The sequence below is a fragment of the Onychomys torridus genome, chromosome 4, assembly GCF_903995425.1.
Source record: "Onychomys torridus chromosome 4, mOncTor1.1, whole genome shotgun sequence".
NCBI lineage: Eukaryota > Metazoa > Chordata > Mammalia > Rodentia > Cricetidae > Onychomys > Onychomys torridus.
In genome coordinates, this window is record NC_050446.1 from 138032880 (window position 1) to 138055573 (window position 22694).

The 22694-nt window shown below is 46.2% G+C and overlaps 1 protein-coding gene across 5 annotated transcripts; it reads right to left on the reverse strand.

Moving 5' to 3' along the window:
• Positions 1–1748: 1748 nt before the first annotated feature.
• Positions 1749–21828, reverse strand: Aar2 (AAR2 splicing factor). Of its 5 annotated transcripts, XM_036185717.1 has the most exons (6): positions 21748–21828; positions 21454–21519; positions 20536–20579; positions 18780–19580; positions 14501–14730; positions 1749–3016 (listed from the first exon to the last, which is right to left on the reverse strand). In XM_036185717.1, exons 4-6 carry the CDS (start codon positions 19534–19536, stop codon positions 2849–2851), a joined length of 1155 nt encoding a protein of 384 aa, XP_036041610.1. In that variant the 5' UTR covers positions 19537–19580; positions 20536–20579; positions 21454–21519; positions 21748–21828; the 3' UTR covers positions 1749–2848. The 5 variants fall into 5 exon arrangements, with proteins under 5 accessions (XP_036041610.1, XP_036041612.1, XP_036041613.1 ...); XM_036185719.1 differs by lacking the exon at positions 21454–21519 and having other exon boundaries at positions 21748–21796; XM_036185721.1 differs by having other exon boundaries at positions 2836–2993; positions 21454–21791.
• Positions 21829–22694: the final 866 nt, after the last annotated feature.

Consider the following 22694-nt stretch of genomic DNA (forward strand, 5'->3'; position numbering starts at 1 on the left):
CAGATTCTTTATTCATCCAACAGGATGGCTGGGGTTTGATCCCTTAGACCAACATGGTGGTAAGAGAAAGTTGATTCCTCAGGGTTGTCCTCTGACCTCCATACTCATGTAAACACACACACACACACACACACACACACACACACACACACACACACACACAAAGAGAAAGAATGAGCGACAGACAGAGAGACAGACACAGAGGATTGCCAATTGGGACATGCAAAGACTCAACATTCTATCATTTCTGCTTCAAACAAGAGACCTGTTGTTTCATGCCCCAGACATACTGCCTTGTACGAATGTATTTCCCTTCTGAAATTTGTAAAATAACACAGAGCCAACTTTTAATACTTGGAGGACCCTGGAAAATTTATATCAGAACCTCCAAATCCAAGCTCTCTTCTATCTAAGGAGACTTAGGCCCCTAAATCAGTTTGTCCACGATCACATAGCTGCTCGTTAGCGGAGGCAAGCCTGGGGCCTGGGACAGGGAAGGTAGGTAGGAAGCTGCTCTACAGAGCAAAGGCAGAGGGTAAGTCAGAGCTGTGAAGACAGCACAGTGGGCTCTGGGGGCCAGTGAGCGTGGGCTTGACGCCTGTCCTCAACACTTACTGCTGTGGTCCTGCCAGAGCCATGTTCTCTGAGCTCATTTTCCTACGAGCCAAATGGGGATAGCTGACGATTACAGATTCGCTGCACACTGCTGTGAGGATTAAGTGAAAGAAGAGAACAGAGCATTTTTCAAACGGCAGCTACTCTTGTATACAGAGACGGGTATCTGGGGAGAGACACAGGGACACTTGGAGACTAATCCAACTTCAAGGTGCTACCTTCACAATGACGGTATGAGACAAATTTTGTCCCAGAGGTGCTCTGGGCATCAAGTATGAGGTGTTACTGCTTAAAAATGGCACTCAAACTTGGGTGTGCTCCAGAACTCAAGCCCCTGAAGCCTGTGGCGTAAGATGGGCATTTGCACTTTCCCAAGTGTCTCACTACAAACCAGTTTCCAAGTCTACACTGCTGGCGGTCCTCTTCCCTCACCCCATGGGTCTGGCTACTCTGGGTATTTTCTTGTTCTGTTTCCTTCCCTCAGCACGTGTTACTTCTGTGTTTATGAGTGTGTGGTACATGTGTTGGGTACATTTGTGTGAAAGTGTGTGGAGGTCAGAGGCTGACACTAGATGTTTTCTTCTATCACTTTCCAGACAGGAGGTCTCTCACTGAACCTGGAGCTTACCAACTCACTTAGACTGGTTGCTCAGAGGGCCCTTGGGATCCTCCTGCCTCTGCAGTACTGGGATTCAGCTGTGCACTGCTGCCCCTGACTTTTTCCATGAGTTCTGGGGACCTGAAGGTCTTCATGCTCATACAGCAAGCACTTACCCACGGATCCACTTCCCTAGCCCTGGGCACAACGTCCATCTATGATGCAGGGTGCATCAGCACTTCATTTCTTGGGATCTGCACTTTAAACACACTCCCCAGGTAGTTCTGATGAGTGGGCTTTGAGGAAAAGGAACAGCAATTTCGTACAAGGTGAAACTGCAGGTTAATACAGAGACACAGGGTGTGTCTGTCTCACTGGAAACAGAGGCAAAGCTGTCTGCCTGCCTTCTCCAGAGACTGTGGGGCCGAGCAGGGTCTCCTGGGTGTGCTCTGCAGGTAGATGTGTTGTCTATGGACAGCAGCCTGGCTGCTTTGGAAACTGGGCAGATTAGCTGTTAGATATTCACAGAAGCGGATTAGTCCCAACTCAAAGACTTTAATGTACATTCTGCTCTTGGAAAAAATCTCCAAGGAAACAAGAGGAGGCAACAGACTCTCATTCAGAATCCTGCTGGGAGCTTGAGCCTCAGAAGAGGATGGCACCAGGATGCCAGAGCATAGCAAATGGCCTGGGGTCAGGATGGAGGGCCTGGGAGCCCTTCTTGAGGTGGAACTCTGCCCACATGGCACAACGGGTGTGCCCTCAAGACTCCCTAACCAAGAAACGTGGTAGCACTGATGGCAGCCCCCAGCAGGGCTAGGGAGGTAAGCCACCCGGCATCTCCAGGGCTCTGAAGAAAAGGCCCACCTCTAATAGGGCCTAAGGAACAGACTTGGGACAAGAACCTTTCCTTTTTTGTAGAATTTCCATGTCATCAGAAAAAGTCATGGTGGCCTTAGTGAAAAATGGGGACATGTGGAAGGAAGGCTTCCATGTTCCACCTGAGAGTGTGAGGCTTCAAAATGGAAGCCCCAGACCAGAGGCCAATTCTGGGACATCAACCCCTGGGGCTTCTAGGCAGGAGGGGCCTCGGGAGAGGATGCTGAAGTTGACCACTGTCAGACTCAGTGCGCCATCTTCCTGTCAGCCTTCCTCAGGGCTCCTGAGAGCTCAGAGACCCAGTTCCTGGCAGGCTTCCTTCCATGTAACAAGGAGCAGGCAGAAATCCTGTACAAACCACATTCAACTTCAAACCTACAGTTAACTTAGAGATTCCCCCACTAACACCAGGGATGGGCCAGGCCTCTTCTTTCTTCTTTTAACCAGGGATGGAATAAGCAGCTGGTCTTTTAGTCTGAAGGTCCATCTTCTCATTGTCAGTTGCTGGGGCAGGTCTCACCTGGACCTTCTGAAAGGGCCTTTTTCTGAAATTAAGCACTAGGGCCAGGATAAAGGGAACCACAAATGCTCCACTTTTCAGCAAAGGAATGTATTTACTGGTGAAGAGGGAGCCTGGCTCCATCTTTGCAGGACCTGACTCCATCACTATGCTGGAGGGTCCCAGGACAGATGGAGGAGCAGAGATACCAGGTAGTAGCCACCTGGGAAGGGTCTCCCTGGCTTCAGGATTTGCAGTTAGCCAGTCTCGATGCCCTCAGGGAGCTCCACCACCACTGGGGCACAGTCCTCAGGCTCTGAAGCAAAGTCCCACCGGAACTTCTTCGTCAGGTGGGCCTGGAACTTCTCCGCCTTCTTCCTCAGGGTGGCATCCACAGCAGTACTGCAGGCAGAAGAAAAGAAAACCTAGGAGAAGAGAGGAAAAGTCACTCCTGAGACAGGGGGCCTAAAAGCTGTGGAAATTTCCTCCTAGTGTTCAGCTCTCTGGGGCAGTAGATCAGCTGCTGCTGGCACAGTCCCAGGACACCTGCTATGCACCCCCCAAAGCCAAGAAGGAAGACATTGGAACGGACTGGAATGGAAAATTACCATCCTGGGCACAGATGCCCCATGAAAGTAGGGCCACCAGCGTTACCACCACTGCCTACCTGGGCAGCGGGGCAGGAGGGCAGGGGAAGGGGACAGGATGGGTTAGATCTACAAGGCACCTGGGCAATAAACAGAAGAAAAGATAGTTATACCAGGTGGTGTAAAGAAGTTTGGGGAGACACATAAGCCCTTGAATCCCATAAAGTCCCAGGCCCTCAGCCAACAAGGCTGAATTGCTGCTCTAAGCTTCTGAGTGGGCCACAGAATACCAGTTTGAGGCTTCCGTTCCTCTTAAAAGCTGTCTTTAATGTTCATTTAAAAAACATTACCATTGTTCAAATTGTGGTAAAATAGATACAGCTAGCATTTAAACTAGTTTTAAGTGATTAGCCAGTGGCACTAAGTGCATTCCCATTGTGCAAGCATCACCAACACTCACCTCCAGAAACTTCTCGTCAACTCCAACGGAAGCTCTACCCAGCAGACCCCAACTCCCCGTCACCCTTCCCCTGGCTTTCGGTGGCACTCTGCCGCTTTGTCTCTGACTCTGACTAGGCTAGGAACCCCATGGAGGAGGAAGTTTATAGCACGCAGGCCTTCTGTGGCTGCCTTATTTCACTTAGAATATCTTCAAGGTTCATCCATGTTGTAGCATGCATCAGAATCGCCTTTCTTTTCAAAACTAACCAGTAGTCAGGCGTTGGTGGAGCACACCTAGAGGTAGATGGGTCTCTGTGAGTTTGAGGCCAGCCTGGTCTACAGATTAAGTTCCAGGGCTACACACAGAAACCCTGTCTTGGAAAACCAAAACTAAACAGTAGAGCTAAACATGGTGGTGCACATCTGTAACCCCAGCACTCAGAAGGCTGAGGCATAAGAAATTCAAGCTCAAGGCCAGCCTGGGCTACATAGTATAAGACCCTGTCCCCTGGGCCTCCTCACCCCCAATTCATACACACTTTCAGGAAGGCATGATTGTGTGTTCTCTGTCTCTCTTTCATATTTTTGTTTTGTTTTGTTTTGTTTTGTTTGAGACAGGGTTTCTCTGTGTAACTGCTCTGGCTGTCCCAGAACTCATTTTGTAGACCAGGCTAGCTTCAAACTCACAGAGATCTGCCTGCCTCTGCCTCCTAAGTGCTGAGATTAAATGTGTGTGCCACCATGCCAAGCTCATATCTTCATATATACATATTACACTTGTGCATATATATACACACACATTTTTAAATGTTTTTATTTATGTATATGTTTATGCCTCTGTGTCTGAATACGTCCATACTCACGTAGGTGCCTGCAGAGGCCAGAAGGTGGTGTTGGATGCCCTGGAGCTAGAGTTGTTAGGTGGCCATGAGCTGCCTCACATGGATGCTGGGAGCTGAACTCAGATCCTCTGCAATTAACCCCTAATCCACCTCCTTCAGTCTCTGGTAGTCCACATTCTATTTGCCATTCACCTGTCAACAGCCACTTAGGCTGTTTGTATTTTAGGTATTGGGAATAAAGCTGCCATGAATATAGCTGTACAAATACTTGAGTCCCTGCTTCCAAATCTTTGAGTGCAGACCTAGATGGAACTGCTAGACCTTTCGGCAACTCCCTTTGCTGGCCACTATTTCCACAGCAGTGGACCACAGTACATCATTGCCAGCAGAAGACAGGGTCCAGTTCTCTGCAGCTGCTCAGCACTCCTCTGCTTTGCTTACTTATCTTTGAACAAGCGCCATTCTGACAGGTCTGCCTCACTGTAATTTTCATTTACATTTCTCTAATGATCAGTAATGTGAAACACATTTTCATGAGGTTATTAGCTATTTGTATATTTTCTTTGGCCAAATGTCTACTCAAGTCTTTTGTCTGTTTTTAAGTTGGGTTGTTCAATTGTTGAGTTACAGTAGTTCTTCATACATTCTAGATATTGAGCCATTATTTTGATTTCCCCATGAACTGTTTCAGCTAATACAAACACAGGTAGAGGAATAGAAAGACATTTTCTACACATTTGAAAGGCCATTCCAGTTCCTTATAAGAATAACAGTGGGGGCTGGAGAGATGGCTCAGAGGTTAAGAGCACTGACTGCTCTTCCAGAGGTCCTGAGTTCAATTCCCAGCAACCACATGGTGGCTCACAGCCATCTGTAATGAGATCTGGCGCCCTCTTCTGGTGTGCAGACATACATGCAAACAGAACACTGTATACATAAATAAATAAATCTTTAAAAAAAAAAAAAAGAAAAAAGAAAAACAGCAAGCCCGAGCCCACTACTACTACTTTCTTCTTCTTCTTCTTCTCTCTCTCTCTCTCTTTTTTTTTTTCTTTTTGGAGACAGGGTCTCCTGTGTAACAGTCCTGGCTGTCCTGTCCTGGATCTCGCTCTGTAGCCCAGGCTGGCCTCAAACTCAGAGAGATCTGCCTGCCTCTGCCTCCCAAGTGCTGGGATTAACAGCCCACTACTTCTTAAACTACCTCACTGTTCAAAAACATTTCAGACACTCAAACTGTACACCCAGCATGCTCTGAGAAAGACATACCAGAATATGGTTTTATTATTCATTTTTTAAGTAATTTTTTTTAAAGATAAGGTCTTATGATGTAGCCCTTGCTGGTCTAGCCTTGAGCTCAAAGAGATCAGCCTGCCTCTCCCTCCCCAGTGTTGGAATTAAAGGCTTGTGCCACCATACCCGGCTCAGAATGTGTACTTTAAAGTCATGGGGTAGGAGGCTGTTCAATTACCCAGAAGGGGATACAAAGCTTTTTGTCTGTCACCAGTTACCCTACAGGCCTACCCCAGATGTGGCCACAGGACACAGCTTCTCTGATTCAGTCACCTCCAGTGGTAGCTGGCCTACATAGCACTATTGAGGAGAGTGAGTTCCAGGCAGCGTGTCTGACAGGAAACAGTTCTACTCTGCAGCTGATTCCCAGGGGCAACACCAACCTCTTCTCTACAGTCTGTTAGCAGGAGTGAGGCTCATTCTCGGTGGCCTTTGTTGAAAGCCATTCTCTGTGAGACACAGGAACAGCAGCAGAGGCAGAGTGACTGGAGAAGGGTAGGGGCAGGTATTACGGAATTTGGCTTACCCAGGGAACTGAATACAGGGGTGGGGAGCATAACTGCAAGAGAAAGCCAGAGCCGTAACTCATGGGAGGGCTGCAGGATCATGGCGGGAAAAGCTCCTCTGCACTTCCCTGAGCCTAGGGTCACCTCATTGGTCGCCTCAATCTCACTGAAGTCACAGGCTGTTTACTGCTGGTGTCATCCAAGAATGAAGCAATCCAAAACAGTGACCCACTCATACCTGCATTCTGCACTTCCGGGACTCAAACACAGAACTTATTTAACACACAGAAGAATGAAGATAGCCACAGGCTCAAGAAAAATTTATTTCTAGATCTTCTGCACAGTCCCTGGCACCAAATAACTGTTCGCTATGTGACGGTGCTGGAGAAAAGGCTTATCCTAGAGATGAGCTGCACACCAGGCCCCAGAATACTGGGGCTTCTGTGACTCTTGCAAAGGCCCAGGCTAAAATGAACTGCTCTGAACTCTGTTCCTTTAGCACTGGGCCTGGCTTCCGAATGGCATTTCTCATATTGTCTTATATCACAGTGGTCCATGCCTTAAACAGCAGGGACCAAATCCTAATTGCCAGTGTATCCAACACAGCATACCACCCATAGCCTGGCACAGAGTTCGGGCCCCCAGGAGCTCACCAAACAGTAAGTATAACACACAGATTTGTGCTGCACTTGGCAATAGCCGGAAGTGAGAGGCTGGAACAAGCTGCGCTGAGGGTCATCACCACCTTCCCACCTACCTTCTGACGTCCCTAGAGTGAAGTCACCCACCTTCTGACGTCCCTAAAGTCACCTACCTTCTGACGTCCCTAGAGTGAAGTCACCTACAAGTGGGCACAAGCAAAGCCTTTGGTCTTTTTTTTTTTTTTTTTTTTAAAGCAAGCTTCTAATTTGAAAAGTGTTTTGTCCTTTAACTTGTCATTTAAATCTTTACTACAAACCTGGCAGGTTGGAGGGCAGGAAGTTACTAATTCCACTGCACAGATGAGGATGCTGGCTCAGCACACCATACTCAGCATGCTCCAACCAAGCAGGCTCAGTCAGTCTTAGAGTTTCTCCACTACAACCTTCTTCTGTCTCGACAGAGTAAATGCGTCCCTGCCACTGAACCTCTGTCCAGCCCTGTGAGTGCTTCTGCAACTGTCTCCAGGTCTCCAGAACCCAGGCCACTGACCACAATGAAGTTCACTTTTAAAAACTAACTTCACTTAAGCATACTTTGCATACAATGAAATGCGTGCACCACTACCACCCAGTTTACCCTGGTTCTTTTATCTTCAGGTTAATTCTATGTTTAAAAAAAAAACCAAAACTTAGTAATCATCTAGTTACTGTATTCACTAAGGTAAAATCAAGTAAAGATTTCTAATACCAGAGAAAAATGAGTGATCTTAATCTTGGCTGATTAATCTTGGATTTTTTTAAAAAGGACTTTTAAAATAGGATGATCACATTTTGCAAATGAAAGCATTTATCTAAAATTAAAAAAAAAAGGGGGGGGCAGGCAAGGTGGCACAAGAACTTTATCCTAGCACTAGGGAGACAGAGGCAGGAGGGTCTGTAAAAGCCAGCCTGGGCTACAGAGTGAGTTCCATGCCAGTCTAGACTACATAGTGAGATCCTGTCGCAAAACAACAACAATACCCCAAAACCCCAAATAAATAAAAATAAAATCATGGCCACTACATGGTTTTTCCTCAAATATAGAAAAAGTACCAACACTTTAATCATTAAGTCTATTATGAAATTAAAAAAAAAACCCTCCATTCATAAACATGAAAGCTTTTAAAAAGCAGTCACGCTGCTGAGAAAGTAAAATATCACAGAGGGCAGCTGAGCCTGTCTTAGCCTACATTTTCTGGCTAGGCCGAAAAGAAGCTTACTTAAAAAAACAACAAAGCCCTCAAAAGAAACTGTCCAGAACCCTTGTTATCACTGTAACTGAGGCAAGCGGTTTCACAGGCCAGACCATGTGGGGTCTTAAGATCAAACTTAAGTCGACAGGCTCGGTGGGAAGCACCTTTACTGTGAGCTATCTCGCCAGCCTGGAATCACGCCTTCCAAAGTCAGTTCAGAGAATGTGCGCTGCTTCATCTGGGATATAATTATATATAGGAGACACACACACAGCCCTACAGTAGGCTTCAAATCTAAATCTCTGCCTGGTCATCTCTGTTGTATGAGTATAGACATCATTGAGACCAGGGATGTAGCTCAGTTGGTAGAGTATGTCCATCACAAGTACAAGTCCTAGGCTGCATCCCCAGCACCATACCACCTGCACATGGTGGCATGTGCCACTAAACCTAGCACTTGAGAGGGAGAAGCAGGAGGATCATGTATGTCTACATAGTGAGTTTGAGTCTAGCATGAGATACAGAAGACCCACCTGTTAGCATTTAGGCATCTGTACTGGCCTGCCCTTAGGGTCTGACAGGATAGACCTCAGCTGCAGCCTCCTATGTGCATTACCTAGTTTCCTTATAAAAGGCGGTCTTGCCCACCTCCTCTCTCCTTTCTCTTTCCCTTCCTCGTCCCCAGGGACCAGTCCCTGGCCCCTTCTCTCCCCTCCCCTCAATAAATCTCCTACATGTGTCCTGATGTATGGTGTGACTCGTTCCCACCATTTTTAAAATCCAACATCAGTTCCCTGACTGGGAAGGCTCTCCTGGCAGTTTGTAACATGATGGAACCCTGGAACCCCAGTCTGCCTGCAATAGCCCTTCAATTGGTAAGCCTCCCACTTCTGGCCATTTCCCACGAATGAGGCTTTGTTTCTTGAGCACAATCCTCACCTTCTGGCTTTTCTCGAAATCCTGGTACCAGGCGACTGTGTTTCTCTAGGGCTCCTAGCCCTCGGTCCCTGTTCTTGTGTGACGGAGCACTGAACAGCTTGTGCCACTTAATCTGATCCTCCCTGGATCCCTGGGACGCCAGAATATTCAGGCCTTCGGATTTTCTTCTCTCTGCCTCATCCTTGGGAACTGTGTCATACACTTCCTCCCTCCCATTGGGATGTCTTTTGGAGACCCACTGACCATTCTTTGCACCAGGCAGTTGGGGAAGTGAGAAAAAATTCTCCACTCTTCCCTTTTTTTGCTCTAAGACCCGCTTGTGTGTGTCTGCTCTTCCTCTCTAAATGTTCTGTTTGCTGAAATGTGTGAATCAGAGATGGAGAAGCCAGCTTCATCTTGCTCAGCAACCACCGGTTCTCCCTTTCTATTTACTCAACTCCTGTTTAATTATGTGTGTATGTATGTGTAACTACCAACAGCAGCCATGTGGCTCTCTCCACCTTGGCTGATGATCTCATCATGATTTCTTGTGAGCTCCAGGAAGTCGACTTGGATCCACCTTAAACAGTATCTTGCCAGGTCCAAGCAGTGCTGGGCAGTTCCACAGAGCCTGGACAGCAAAGTGAAACAACCAGCTACCCCAGGACATGGCCAGCACCCTAGTTTTCTCAGGTCCCCCAAAGATGATCGACACCCCCCAGGCCAGCAGGAAGCAGTTTCAAGAACATGGCGCCCTCATCCCCGCCTCATCTGCTACCCTTTCTAACTTCTCACCTTTTTATAATAAACAAAAGGGAGAAATGTTAGCATTCAGGCATCTGTACTGGCCTGCCCTTAGGGTTCTGACAGGATATGTTCTCAGCTGCAGCCACTAAGAGCACCCCTGTGCATTAGCTGTTTCCTTATAAAAAGCGGGCCTTGCCCACCTCCCGTCTCCTTTTCTTTCCCTTCCTTGTCCCCAGGGCCTGGTCCCTGCCCCCTTCTCTCCCCTCTCCTCAATAAACCTCCTACATGGGCCCTGTTGTATATGGTGTGACTTCTCACTGTTTTTAAAATACAATACCACCCATCTCAAAAACAAGACAAAACAAAAATTAACTATAGATATAACTGTTAGACATGACACTCAGAACAGTAATAAGGTACAAAGCTTGCTTGGAATGCATCTACAGCTATTAAAACACCCAAGATCTCCACATACCATGGGTTATATGACTATATTCCTAAATACTATACAATTGGCAGTTAGAATCCTTATTTTGTGCATAATTCTTTCCAATACACTATTAATTCCAGATTATCTTTTCACTGACTTTAAGCAAATTATGGCAAGTTAAGTTACTTTAAATGAAAGAAAAAAACTTTTTGTGAAACAAAACATTTTTATTCAAGCTAAATCCAAGGGATTTGTAAAAGCCAGTGGCATTCATTCAAGTGTCTCACTTGGGAAATCTGGATGAAAAAAAAAAAATCAATGGCTGAGGTCATACAGGACTGACTATGCACACTAATATGGCTGTCTTTAATGTCTTTAAATGCTCCCAAGCCAGTCCCTCTCCACAGACAACAGACATTTATGCCCCTAAGCAAGGGAGCCAGCTCCACCTGACTAGCTGGGGAGAGCAGGTAGCAAGCTGGGGAAGCTTTTAATGTCTGATTCATTCAGTCACACACACCCCAAGTGAGTGCTTTTGCATGGGGGATCGGATTCCCACTGCCAAGACATTAAAAAAAAGTTTTATAATATCCTAGTCCACACTGTGCCTTTGGAAATATCAATGTCCCTCACATAAAGCCATTCCAGAACCCTCAAGCCCCTCAAACATTAACCCCAGCCAGAATCCTCATTCCTCCTTGGATGTATCAAGTGCCTTTGTTAGACTTCACTGTTGATAGCTGTATTTGCACTGCCAAAGGAATGACCAATGCTTTGCAGTCACACAGTGGTGGGTGTTGACAATAAACAGTGAGGAGAAAGATGCAGGCTCGTGGCTCTTCAGGGAATGCTGTATAAACTTCAAGAAGCATAACTCTTGCGGATGCTAGCAGCAAATACAGAACAGGCTAAGAGTACTCGGAGAAGGCAGAGCTAAGGGATGTATGGCCAAGGACATGACGGCTGTGGAGAATCAGGTTCAGTCCAGAAGGTAAGAAACTATATGAGGTTCCAGAGAACAGTCTGGAAAACATGCTTACAGTTAATACTGCTTTGCACATTTTCAAATGTGCTGAGAGGAAATCAAACTCCATGATGTGCTTTCTACAACGGAAACAAATGAAGTCTAGGCACCGTGTTCACAGGTACAGTTCCAGTTGTTTGGACTGCTAGAACCACTTGTGCCCAGGAAGGAATTCAAAGCCAGTCTCAGAAAAAAAGACTAAAAGAGCATGGCCTGCTGGGAACTTGCTGTGAGCAGACCCTGACACTACCTATAATGAAACAGCAGCTAGAGAACAGGCTCAGAGCCAAGTAACAAGAAGCCTTGGGGCCAAGGGCAGCACGTTTAAATTTCCTAGTAAACGGGAGCCACAGAGAAACAGAATCAGAACCGTACTTGGAGCAACAGAGGCAGCAGTGTGGGAAGCAGGTGGTTTAACAAGGTAAGCATGGAAGCGGATAAACTCTGATGGAGTCTAGAGGAGACCAAAGAGCCCCAGCTAGGACAAGGAAAGAAGGCAGGTAACACCACCCTTTGGAATTCTTTAGTTAATTCGTCTGTTTACTTCCTGCTGTCAGGGACTCTGACACTCTTGTTCAGTTATAGTCTCACTTCTAGAACAAAGTCTTGTACACAGCAGGTGCTCAGCTACTAAATCCTAAATCAATGAACCCTTGAAGACAGGAACCTCAGCTAAGTCTTGTTAGCATTCCTCACCAACTGAAGCAGAATGATGTATGCAAAGGATGCTCAAAAACATTTACTAGTGTACTATTTTTAAGGCATATGTCCTGAACATTCTCAAATAATGACATCAGCTAGTATAGCTCAGCAGTAGAGTGTGAGACCCTGGATTTTATTGCCAGTACCACATAAACTGGGTGTGTTTGGCACACACCTGTAATCCCAGGACTTGGGAAGTGGACAATGGAGGATCTGAAATTCAAGGTCATACTTGGCTCAATGGAGTTTGAAGCCAGCTGGAGCTAGCTAAAACAAAAAAGCCCAAAACAAACCAAGTGACGTCAAATGTCTTGTCCAGAGAACATTTCAAACCATCAGCACTGTACAACTGCATGGGCATCACACAATCCAGCTGGGCCCTTGGTATTTTGAGATCACTGTTGTAACACGAGCCAGCAACACCATGGCCTTGCTGTGCTTGTGTGATGGCATCCATGCACATCACGAGTACGTCACTCCCTAGCTGCCTCGTTCCCCATGGCTGCTCTACCAATGGAGGCCAGTTAGCAGTTCATGACTCTCACACTGCCTGGCAGCCCAGTGACTTTGTGAGGAGGGTCCCCACAAAGGAGGGAATCTCTATTTAACTTCTCTGCTCCATAAAGAACAGAAAGGGCATTTCATTCTTCTGAAGTAGAACATGCCAGGCTCAAGCCATCATCTGACAGACACATCACCACAGTCTGCACAAGTCCTCCAAATGCCAGACTCTCCAGGCAACTGCCTGCTGCCTAACTACAGAGACTCTTCCAATAGCATGGCAGTTTTGGGAAAGTGTTCTCTGCCTCTGAGAAACAACATCCACAGGATTTTGGGGGTGTGGGAGGAGATCTATGCTGTAGTCATACCTTGGGGTTCCAAACTTCTATGCAAATCCTGACTTCCACTTTCAAGTGTCAAATAAGTCAATCATTTAACCTCTCTCTCTTTTTTTTTTTTTTCATTTGAAAAATAAAAATGATTTGGTCTGTCCAACAGGGTTCTGGAGAGCTAACATGTGATGGTTCATCTCAATTGCTAACCCAAGACAGATCAAGAATCACCTAGGTGAAGGGTCTCTGGGCATGCCTGTGGGGACTTGGTTGATTAGATTAACGGAGGCATACAGATCCACCCACCAGTCCCTAGGCTAGAATTCTGGAATATAAAAAGAGAAGCAAGGGAGTTAAATGCAGGCCTTCACCACTCTCTGCTTCTGAACTATGGATACAATGTGGGTGGCTGCCTCAAACTCCCGCGGCTGTCACTAGCTCACCACTACAGAATACTATTCTCCTTTAAGTGGCTTTTGTCAGGTTACTTCATCACAGCAACAGAAAAACTTAGCCATCACAAGATACAATAAATATGGTGTCTGCTACCCAAAAGCATTAGCAAATACTAGTTTCTTCTGTGGGTGGGGATGAGGGATGAGTGAGGAAGAGCTTGCATGGGACAGGCCTCACGGGGCATCACACACCAGGAGAGGAAAGACACTGGTGCTGCAGAAGCTATGGAAATGGACAACTAGCTGTGTCTGCCTCTGTCACACTGGAGAAAGTCACAAAACGTGAGTGACAGAGGCTGTCCCCAGTACATAAAGGAAACGAATCTGTTTGCCAAGGGAGGAAATAGCATAGGATGAAGATTCTAAGTTGTTTGAAGCTCCTTCCCTAATTACCACTCATAATGAAAATTTAATTGCCAAGTTAAAAGCAAATTTCACTTTTTCTGTCAGAGAACCTCTGCAGAAACTGGCACATTTTGTTTGGACAGGAAATCAAAGTTACTTTCATGCTTAAATGAGATCTAAGGAGCTGCAGATGTTTCTCTGGGAATAGCGAGCTTCCCAGCTCTGCCTTCCTAGGCTGCAGCCACTCGTAGCTTAAGGAGGCCTGCGACTGCTCAAGCTGGTGCTGTGGGTTACTGTGGGGCACCATCCCCGTGGGCTCAGGCCTCGGAAGCTGCACGTGTTCGGTGATGCTTAAGAGGCAAGGCTGGTGAGGGGTTCCTGGCTCACCGGGGAGTGCTCCCGGGTTCTTTGGTTAGTTCTTCACAGAGGTGGTCACCAGCAGTCACCAGCCTCCAAAACCGTGAGCTAATATCGGATAAAAGCCCTTGCCACACAAGCATGATGACCTGAGTTCAACCCTCAGAACCCACACGACTCCCAGAAGCTGTGCTCTGACCTCCACAAGCACCCCATGGCACCCACTCAATTTAAGAAACAAAAATAAATTAATAAATAAACCCCTTTATTTCAAAGCAGACTGCCTCGGGTATTTCTTTATAGTAATAAAAAACTGGTAATACAGCTAGGTAGCCAGGTAGGTGGAAAGGATTCGAATTCGAAGTACCCAGTGCTAGGCCAGAGAGAAGATCTCTGGCACAGAGGTGCTTACAACACAGTAGAAGATAGAGAACCAGGAAACATCTCGAGGTTAGGAAGTACACTCAAGAAATATTAGGGTCATGGAAAACAGCACGGAAGAAAAAGGGGACCTTCCTGAAGGTACTCTCACATGTGTGTCAGCCCCCAGTCTGCTCACCTGTAAGGTGCTGGTGAGGAAGTTGTCCTGGGAGACGATGTCCACAAAGAAGTCGGCCGGGATCTCACCGAGCTGGTGGTACAGGATGGAGATGAGGCTGATGTACAGGGTATGGTGCTTCCCCATGGCTGCTTCCGACCGACACAGGAGGTTCAGGAGCCGTTTCCAGTGCTCGAACGCCTCGTACACGTTACCCAGCAGGAAGCACACGAAGGCAAACTGGAGCTCACCTATGAGGTACACGAGGAGCTAAGATTGTCACAGCAAGGTACACCAGCTCACACTCCCCACGTGATTTACAACGCCATCATTTCCACGAGACCTTGGCAACAGAGGGCCTTGTATCCCTGTCACTCCAACAGAACTTAGGATGGAATTCTGCACCTGACAAGCACTGAGAAAATATTATTGCTCAACTGCTAAAAATTCAAACCATGGGACACCAAACTGTGGCTGGATATTTACACAAAAATGGGTCACAAGGAAAGTGGTAATGCTACATGTCTGGCACTTTAGGAGGTGGACCCTAAACCTATCCATCAGAATTACTAACAGATCTCATTAAAAGCAAAGCTGCCCAGAGCTAGAGAGGTGGCTCAGGGATTAAGAGTATCTGCTACTCTTCCAGAGGACCCAAATTCAGTTCCCAGCACCCACTACAAGCATCTTACAACTACCTGAGACTCCGTACGACAACCTCATCTGGTCTCAACCTGGACACCTGTACTCATACAAATACCCACCACAGACACACAGACACAGACAGACAGACAGACAGACAGACACACACACACACACACACACACACACACACACACACGCATAATTTAAAATAATATAATAAATCCTAAAACTTTAAAAAAGAAAGTAAAGCTGCCCACTTGTCAACTCAGAAATTCTGGTTAAGTAGAGATGATGAACTCCAGAACTGGTAAAAACAAGATCAAACAAAGTATTATACAATCAGCTCTTAACATTTCCATGTTGCTGAAATGGTTACCTCTTTAGTGGCTCATAATCTAAGCTTCTCATGAATAGAGGTGACATGACCCACTATAGGGCTGGTGAAAAGCTGCATTACACACCATACTCAGTCCTCAGCCCAGTTCCTCTACATCATCAGAGAAGGCAGTATTTCCCTCATTTTAAGATGAGGTCAAGGGCATGCCCAAGACTGTGTAACTGTGTTTTGAATGATGGAAAGCTAGATCAGATTTGAGGGTGGGTAGGAACACTTCTAGAGGCTCCCATAGCAGGAAGTTCCTACTTTCCAATTCCCAGTCAGCTTAGTTTTGTTTATTTACTCACAGGGCTCTGATGTGATCTCTGAGCAGCCTAGTGGCTAAGAGCATGGGCTTTGGAGCCAAACTGCCTGGGTTCAAATCCCAGCTCTACTATTTAGCAGCAGTATGACCTAAAGCAAGTTTTGTAATCTATTTATGCCTTGATTTCCTTATTGAGAGTTATAATGGAGAGTAAATGACTTACTACAGTGCCAGTTAAACACTTAGAATAGTACGGGGCACAAAGTAACACTCAAAATGCCAGTTCCTTTTCAAATCTCCAATTGGTACCCATCTCCAACAAAGACCTGACAATCTGAAGCCACTGCCCATGTGCAAGCAACTGGGGCTCTGCCTGCCAGACAGACTACCCGGAGCTAGATGCAGCGGTGCAATCTGTAACCCCAGCACTCAGGAGGTGGGGGTGGGGGGAATCATGGACACTGCAAGTTCCAGGCCATCCAGGGTTACAAAGCAAGACCTCGACTCTAATAAATGAACACAGTCACACTGACTCACCAAATGCATTCTCCCTGGCTTCAAAGGTAGCCATATATTTGAGATATACATATATATGTATATATGCACCATAAAAATGAAGAATGAATCAGCCAGTCATGGTGACACATGCCTTTAATCTCAGCACTCGGGAGGCAGAGACAGGCAGATCTCTATGAGTTTGAGGCCAGCCTGGTCTACAAATCAAGTTCCAGGGCAGCTAGGGCTGTTACACAGAGAAATTTATATTAATTACATTCTGTCATGCATTAAGATGTATCCATTAGGGGTTGGGGATTTAGCTCAGTGGTAGAGTGCTTGCCTAGCAAGCTCAAGGCCCTGGGTTCGGTCCTCAGCTCTGGAAAAAAAAAAAAAAAAAAAAAAAAAAGATGTATCCATTAATGTCCATTGTATCATCAGTTCAGCCAAGGATATAAAAAGGTCTCACTGGGCGGGGGCGGTGCACTCCTTTAATCCCAGCACTCGGGAGGCAGAGGCAGGCGGATCCCTCTGAGTTCGAGGCCAACCTGGTCTCCAAAGTGAGTTAGTTCCAGGAAAGGCGCAAAGCTACACAGAGAAACCCTTTCTCAAAAAAAAAACAAAAAACAAAAAACAAAAAAACAAAACAAAAAAAACAAATAAAAAGATCTCTAACCAAACTTCTCACCAACCTCCACCAACAGGAAACCATGTAAATACCCTGGACAATTTATAAGAAGACAGGACAGGCATTAAAGGTATAACAGGGCCGGGGAGATGCTCAGTCAGTGAAATGCTCGTCTTGCAAACGCATGGAGCAGGGTCAGGTCCCAGAACCCAAATCACAAAATCTGGAGTGGTGGTATACGTGTTCACAATCCCAGCACTGGGGAGGCAGAGACAGGGTCTACTGGCCAGCTGGCCTACTCTACTCAGTGAGTTCTAGGTCAGTGAGAGAACCTTCTCAAAAGAAAAAGGTTAGCAGTGCTTAAGGAACAACACCCGAGGGACTGACCTTTGGCCTTCATATGTGGACACAAACAGCAAGACAAATGTTTGTTGTCACCAGTATTCAAGAAATAGAAATAAGATGCCACTTTTCAACCCCTGAACTGAAGAGGCCTTCACTAAGAAACCATGCTGAGTGCTGTCAAAAGTGATGAACAGCCTCCTACCCCCTGGTGAGGAGGCAAAATCTGGCAACACGCACAATCCGACCCTAAGCCAGGGCATAATCACACTCAAGAGTGCTTACTAGGCTGAATGTATAACAGAAGAATAGGAGCATGTTAAGGAGCGACCACTGAGAACTGGTTCTGTAGCTCTGGACACTGACATGGAAATGCTTACAGCACATCACAAACACTTCTCTTTAATCTTGTTTCTATAAAAACCCCACGTACTCCTAGAATGTAAAGTAACTGAAGTTTAAAAGACTGGATTCTAAAAGACAAGTGAAATATAACTTATACTTTTTGTTTGTTTTGTTTTTGTGGGTTTTTTCTTTTTTTTTTTTTTTTGAGACAGGGTTTCTCTCTGTAGCTTTGCGCCTTTCCTGGATCTCACTCTGTAGCCCAGGCTGGCCTCAAACTCACAGAGATCCGCCTGGCTCTGCCTCCCAAGTGCTGGGATTAAAGGTGTGCACCACCACTGCCCGGTGACAAGTGAAATATATAGAAATACACAGGAAAAAGAGAAAAGGAAGAAAAAAATGCACTAAACTGTGAAAATGGTTATTTCTAGGTGTAAGATTTGGAGTAAATTTCATTTTTGCTTTTGTTTTGTGATAAATACATATTATTATAAATTAAAAGAGCAAGCAGCAATAAAAACTGTAACAAGCTGGGGCGGTGGTGGTGCACACCTTTAATCCCAGCACTTGGGAGGCAGAGGCAGGCGGATCTCTGTGAGTTCGAGGCCAGCCTGGGTTACAGAGTGAGATCCAGGAAAAGCACAAAGCTACAGAAAGAAACCCTGTCTCCAAAAACAAAAAAACAAAAACAAAAACCAACAACAACACAAACAAACAAACAAAAAACCTGTAACAATTAAAATAAAAATAAAAGCTCTGGTCTCAGCCAGGGAAGGGACCAACATTTTAAGAACTCAAAAGCAAACTGAAGTGTCGGACGAGGCTTAGAGGAACACAGACAGAATTGGCCTAGCAACCAGGAGCCATGGGGCTCTGGTCTCAATGTAACCACTCTATTGGTCAAATCCCTTCTCTCTACAGAGCTAGGCTATGTCACTGATTACCAAACATGGATTACGTGCACTAGCTCATCTAAGATGCTCAAATTATTAGATGGATAGCCAGACAGCCAAACTGCTGGGGCCTTGATATAACGCTCTTGACTTAAAATCTCTAGGCTAAGGGTAAAGATACATATGTATGTATGTTTAATGACTTCTAATGAGTCTACCTCCTTTAAGAGCTCTGAACTAGCTAATCCAAGATAAGCTCTCTATTCTAAAATACCCCCACTAGCATCCTCCCCCAAAGTCTAGTCCTTTCTTACCAAGTACATCCTGGGGGTTGCATGGGAACTGCTTGCTGAGCACAGTCTCGAGGGCATAGCTCAAGTCCATGCTGTGCCTGGTGATCTCTGCTGGTGTGGCACCCGCTGGGAACATCTGAGTGGGCAACTCTGAGAAGCGGATCTCTGTCCCAGCCCTGGGCTTCATCTCAGGCAGCCGGGCTAAGCCTTCCTGGTAGCTTTTGCACTCAGTACCACAGAGGGGTAGATTCTGCTCCACCCTGTCCTTGGTGTGCTTCATGGAAAGCACGGGCAGGACATCTGAGAAGGCGCAGATCTGCCGGCTCTCAGGCTGCAGCTTCTCCACGGTGGCCTCACTGATGAAGCTGGTGAGTGAGATCCATTTCTTGAGTGTAGCATATGGGTAAGGTCCCAGAAACTGGTCTAGCTCAGGGAGATTGGCTCTCATAGCTTCCACTTCAGCCTCTGGAGCTGGAGACAAGTCTACCTCTTCCTGAACCGCATTCCAGCGCAGGACTGTCAGCCCCCGCTGCTTCAGGCTAAGAAAGAAGCCCATCCGAGGGCCCACCTCCCTGGGATTGGCCTTGTCCACAGAGCTGTAGTGGAGGAAGTGGATGCCAGGAGGGATCATCTTCACACCCCGGAACTTGGGCCCCACCTCCCAGGAGTTGTAGTCAATGCCAAACTCTGTCCCCTTGGGCATGTTCAGAATGACCACGGTGGCTCCTTCAAAGAACAGGTGCTTGGCTAACTCAGGATCCATCTGCATGGAAGCCATGGGGCCAGTGTAGGGTAATCAAAGGCAGGACTCCTTCTTGACTTCTAGCACAACAGAGAAAAAAGAGAATGAGTTGGCCAGAATGCGGGAAAGGCTACTTCATTTCTTGCGCATTCTCTACACATCACATGTTGAATTCCATCCCGACAGAATTAACTCCCATAATCCTCATGGCAACACTGCATCTGTCTAGGAAAATCAGGATCAATGAGATTTTAGGGTTTTGATTTAAGAAGCAAGAGTCTTCATTCCACCACTTAAGAAAGGTCACACAGTGCCAAAAGGAAAGCCCAACTGCTGGTCCTACAGGCCTGTGTCCACTGCACACTCTTAGACTCTGCGCTCAAGTTTTTCTCCTAACAGGGGGAAGGATGGAAGAGTACACATGGCCCATTTTAAACTAAAACTGTGCTAAAATCATTTTAGGTCTACAGTAAGTATTAGGTTCTTTATTTTGCTCACATTTAAATTTCCTATAAAGACACTCGAATTAAAAACTCGAATGTGAGGGGCAGAGTGCTGGCAAATGGCTCGGTAAGTAGAGACACTTGCCCTGAAAGCCTGACAACCTCACTTTGATGGCCAGAACCCACATAAAAGTTGAAGAAAAGAGAACCCACACAGTTGTCTAACCCTCACGTGTTTGCCATAGCATAAGACACCCCCCCATCATATACTCACATACACACAATATTAAAAACAAAACAACTCTTTGGCACATACTGCCTCTGAGGTATTTAGAAGAATGGTTCCAACACGAATCAATTTTTCCCTAAGTCACTAACTCAACCGACAGACACTCAGATTACCTGCACTACACAGGGTCTTTACTGAACCCCAACAGAAACATCTGCAGAGCAAGACTCCTGATTACCAGGTATTTTCATGACCTCACAATTCACAAACAGAAAAATCAAGTGCTTAACTCGGTTTACAAAACAATATGAAGAAAAAAATCCTTTTTACAAAAATGTTAGGAGCATACTTTATTGTCTTTACCTCAAAACCACGAGAAATGACTCTCAATCAGCACTTTTTTCAAACTGCAAGACATAATTTGAGTTAAGAAATCAGTTTTAGATATACAGCTGATCTGAAATAATGAAAAGTCATACAGAGGTCAGAAGAGGGTGTTGAATTCTCTGAAACTGGAGTTGGAGATGGTTGTGAGCACCATGAGGGTGGTAGGAACCAAGCCCAGGTCCTCTGGGAGAGCAAGCAGGTCTCTTAACCACCAAGGCATCTCTCCAGCACCAAGAACAGAATTTTAACCTATTGGAATGTCATGAGTAATAAGGATGGGTGTGATTCCTTGAAGACTTGTGTTTATATGCACATGTGGTCAAGGCATAAAAGTCTGAGACTGTAGTTCACAGTCAACAACATCTGAAACATACAAATGGGATGCATTCTTCATGTCCTGCAACACACAAAGACATCTCCTCACCCCATTCACCACCTCCCTAGCACAGAGAGTACGTGTTCCTCAATGTGCGTGCTGTCTCTCTCTGGCTTCTCATGTGGCTTTAGGGAACATAAAATTCTTACTATGCCCCGAAAACCCTGCATGAATTAATTACCCTTGGCAACTCTTCAGCTTACTTAATACCATCCCCGCTCCCAAGGCCTGGTCCAGCCACACTGGCTTCTTTCCGACCCTCAAACCAGAGGAGACTGCCGACAGCACTTTGTCAAATACTGATCCCGACTTTTGTCAAGTGTTCTGTGATTATACTCCGGGAGCCTTATTGTCGGTCCACTCCAGTGACAGGTGTGTAACTGTGCGCTTGACAGAGGGCTGTCATAAATACAAGACTTGAGAACTACATTCCTAGCACTGACGCGATGCTTAAACGTTTTATTTAATAAAATACAATATGCATTTAAATAAAGCCAGGAGGCCGGTGGATGACTTACCGGAAGCCACGCTGAGAGGGGAGCAGAACCAGATCGAGTGAGGATAAGGTCTCTGGTCTCCAAGCTCTACAGATAAGGGGAGGAGGGGGAGTTACTTCGCCGGCGCCAGGAAGCCTGACCACGGTGACGGGTCCTCAGAGAGATAGGCCTCGAGATACCAGCCCACAAACTCGGCCGGCTCGGAGACAGGGGCCTAATTAAGTGCACTCTGTGATTCTGAGCCGAGAAGCCAGGGGACCTGGTCACACACAACGAAACCAGAGGACGAAAGAGGCACCAAGAGCCGACACTCACCACATAGCCTCACGCTCCGGCTCCGCGGAAACGGGACGGAAGTCCGGCGGCTTTAGCACCGGATAGGTGTTACGGAAAAAGTGGTCCGGCGGAATCCCGGGTCGCACAAAAAATGGCCCGTGCTCGCAGGTTCCTCATGATAAAGCTCTGCATTTTCTTCCTAGTGTTTCATATTTCCGCCAGAATCGTGGATAACAATTTTAATTAAACTCGCACTTTATCCCCTTCCAGAAACATGCTCACCAGCCACAGTCCTTTGGTCTCAAGCAGACGCGGGTAACAAGGCATGGTCCAGGGGGTGGCTCCCAGTAGCCACGGCTAGCCACGGCTTCTTTAGCCACATCACTATGCCAGTCACAGTGTCAAAGATGCCCTGTTACCACCCAGGCCCAGCTTCTAGACACACTCTAGGTAGAGTTTCAGAAACCGAGGCTGTTGCCTGAAGGGAGAACCAGTTCCTTCCACAGCCCACAGCAGTCTGTCTGATAATGATCATCCAGTGTCTTGCAGGCCTAACAGAATACCACAGGCAAACTATAAATGCACATTGAGTAAGGAAACCTGCCTGTCTTTATCTTTACTATTTCTTTAGAACCTAGCCCATAGCTAGCTATCTTAGTTATATTGTGTTAATTACTAATAACAATAATATGGTATAGTAAATGACTATTTGCAGGTCTGGCCTTGTGCTAGGTCCCAGAGCCGCTAGGAGATATATGTCATATATTGCAAAGAATTGCCTTATGTGATAGTGAGGGCTAGCTAAACAGCACCAAAATTTATAGGGTAGGCCACTTGGACACTATTTCTAATCTTTACACTAACCATAGCCACCGTATGACACTCCCCTAATCTTATACCGATGACTTTACCTACCTGGTTTTCTACCTTGTTGTAATCTTGTTTATCTTTGAAGACAGGATTTTTAAAGGCTTCAACCTCTTCTT